Genomic DNA, 2524 nt, shown 5'->3' with positions numbered 1-2524 from the left:
ATAAAATGATAAATGTTAATATACATTTTTGTTCTGTCTCTTGGACTTTTATGTCGCTTCAACCCCACCTGCAGATGTGCCCGTCGCCCGTGAATACTCAACCAAACAGATGATATATTGTGAATATCATTTTCTTTTCTGTGATTAAACTAACAGTAATATAAATATTAATCACATGCAGTCATATCATTTTTTTTTATCACATACTTCCAGATACGCCGGAACCTTGATGACAGACAGTTTCCATATGATAACCAACCTTTTTTTTTACAGAGATTACACAACAATTAATTTATAATTTATCTACAATTAACTCTAACAAATGTTAAATCTTCACATTTGATGACATTATACAAATACCCATAAACACATTTGCGTAGTATCATCATTTCTGCTATTTGTCCATTTTTAAAGAAAACAAAACCGAGTTGGTCATTTCGTTGTTATACCTGCTTTATATTCTTACTTCAATGAGTAATTTCAAACAAAACGTACGAGCTTTGGTCATTGTTGAAGGCCGTACGGTGACCAATAGTTGTTAATTGCATTGTCATTTGGTCTCTAATGGATAGTTGCCTCATCGGCAATCATACCACATCTTCTTTTTAATACTTTGTTGAAGGCTTAATTTTGGACCAAACAAATTAAAAGATTTTAAAGTTCCAATAATGCATTTTTCTATTGGCCAACACACTAGCAGCCTGCATATGGAGTAGCTTTTAGCTGAAAAGCTATTAAGTACTTCTGTTTTCAATAAAGAATACCTTGATATATAGTAGCAGCTTTCCAGATAGCTAGGGAACCAAGTGTCCTGCTAATGTTGTAGTAAAAATTATTTTGAAAGATTAAAAACGGCATTGTAATTTGGTCGACTGCTGTTTACTTTCTGTGTTACACTTTCTCACGGATCCTACAATCTTTCTAGTTTTTAGAATTTGGCATAAACTATTAATTGCCTAATTTCAACTTACAGTCAACATCACGGATGTCAGTAGTGAACTTTACGGAACACCTGACATCACCCCTGGTTTTTGATGGTAAGAAAGTTGCTAAGTATTTAAGTATCTGTGTGGTACAAATTGGTACTAATTGGATGATCTCAGAGTTTTTTATGCTGATGATTTATTTTATTGTCCCTTTGGTATATTTTGCCACGTTTTGTAACTGCTATCCACTGGTGGACGTTTCGTCCCCGAGGGTATCACCAGCCCAGTAGTGAACACTTCGGTGTTGACATGAATATCAATAATGTGGTCATATTTTATAAATTTCTCGTTAACAAAAGTTTAAATTTTTCGAAAAACTAAGCGAAAAACTAAGGATTTTCTTATTCCAGATATAGATTTCCTTAGCCGTATTTGGCACAACTTTTGGAATTTTGGATCATCAATGCTCTTCAACTTTGTAATTGATTGGCTTTATAAATATTTCGATATGAGCGTCACTGATGAGTCTTATGTAGACGAAACGCGCGTCTGGCGTACTAAATTATAAACCTGGTACCTTTGATAACTATCCACATATTCTACATTATATTTTTTCGAATCAAATGATTAACTTTGTGTACATGTATCTCGAACAATTAATATTTTATATTTTATCATCAGTTGTCCTATCTTATAATAAACGCACTTGCGTCAGTTTCCTGGACTTGGCAAAAGTATTAAAACTCACGTGTGCGCATGATGAATTATGATTAAGTTTATTTGTTCCTTTTAGAAAAAAAAAGTATATTATGGACAAACCAGACGAACTGCGTATAATACTTTTAGGGAAAACAGGCACTGGAAAAAGTAAGACAGGAAATTCGATACTCGGAAGGGATGCATTCAGATATGGTGATCATGGGTCTTCCGTAACATCAATTTGCCAAAAAGAGACTTCCATTAGATTTGGGAAGAAAATTGACGTGGTTGATACTCCCGGGGTTTTTGATACTGATCAAGACAATGAGACGATTCAACGAGAAGTAAAACGGAGCATTATCTTATCTTCTCCGGGTCCTCATGCTATTCTACTTTGTATTCGTGTGGCTCGGTTTACAAAGGAAGATATCAACACACTTGAACATTTTGTAAGATATTTCGGGAAGGAGATGCTTAAATACGTAGTTGTTATCTTCACACACTTAGATCAACTGCTAGAAGACCACATAGAACAAAATGAAAATCAGACTATAACAAATTTTTTAAGCTCTCTTCCAGAACTAGCTAAAAAATTTCTGAAATTGTGCGGCAACCGGTATTTGTTTTTTAATAATAGAAAAAGAGGGAGCGAAAACGAAAACCAAGTTCTAAAGCTGCTAGAGACGGTTTCGTCAGTTCAACAGCAAAATGAAAATACTTGCTACACCAATTCAGATTACAAGAAGGTTGAACTGATGCTTCAAAAAAAGATGAAGGAGGAAAATGAAGACAGAGACATTGTTCAAAATAGCGAAGAGTTTTTGTTAAATGTTATAAAAAGTATTGGTATTATTGTCACAATTGCCTTAAAATTGATAATTATAATGTCAGAAGATTAA

At 33.8% G+C, this 2524-nt stretch overlaps 1 protein-coding gene across 1 annotated transcript; it reads left to right on the top strand.

Annotated features, from left to right (window-relative positions):
• The first annotated feature begins 1735 nt into the window (after positions 1 to 1735).
• Positions 1736 to 2524, top strand: LOC134709903 (GTPase IMAP family member 4-like). Its single transcript, XM_063570029.1, has one exon. It carries the CDS (start codon positions 1736 to 1738, stop codon positions 2522 to 2524), a length of 789 nt encoding a protein of 262 aa, XP_063426099.1.

The sequence above is a fragment of the Mytilus trossulus genome, chromosome 3, assembly GCF_036588685.1.
Source record: "Mytilus trossulus isolate FHL-02 chromosome 3, PNRI_Mtr1.1.1.hap1, whole genome shotgun sequence".
NCBI lineage: Eukaryota > Metazoa > Mollusca > Bivalvia > Mytilida > Mytilidae > Mytilus > Mytilus trossulus.
Note: the sequence above shows the minus strand (reverse complement) of the source record. Positions and strands in the feature narration are given on the sequence as shown.

Bases quoted from the DNA above. Each gene is read 5' to 3' on its own strand.
- LOC134709903 (XM_063570029.1), top strand. From the start codon at position 1,736: ATGGACAAACCAGACGAACTGCGTATAATACTTTTAGGGAAAACAGGC.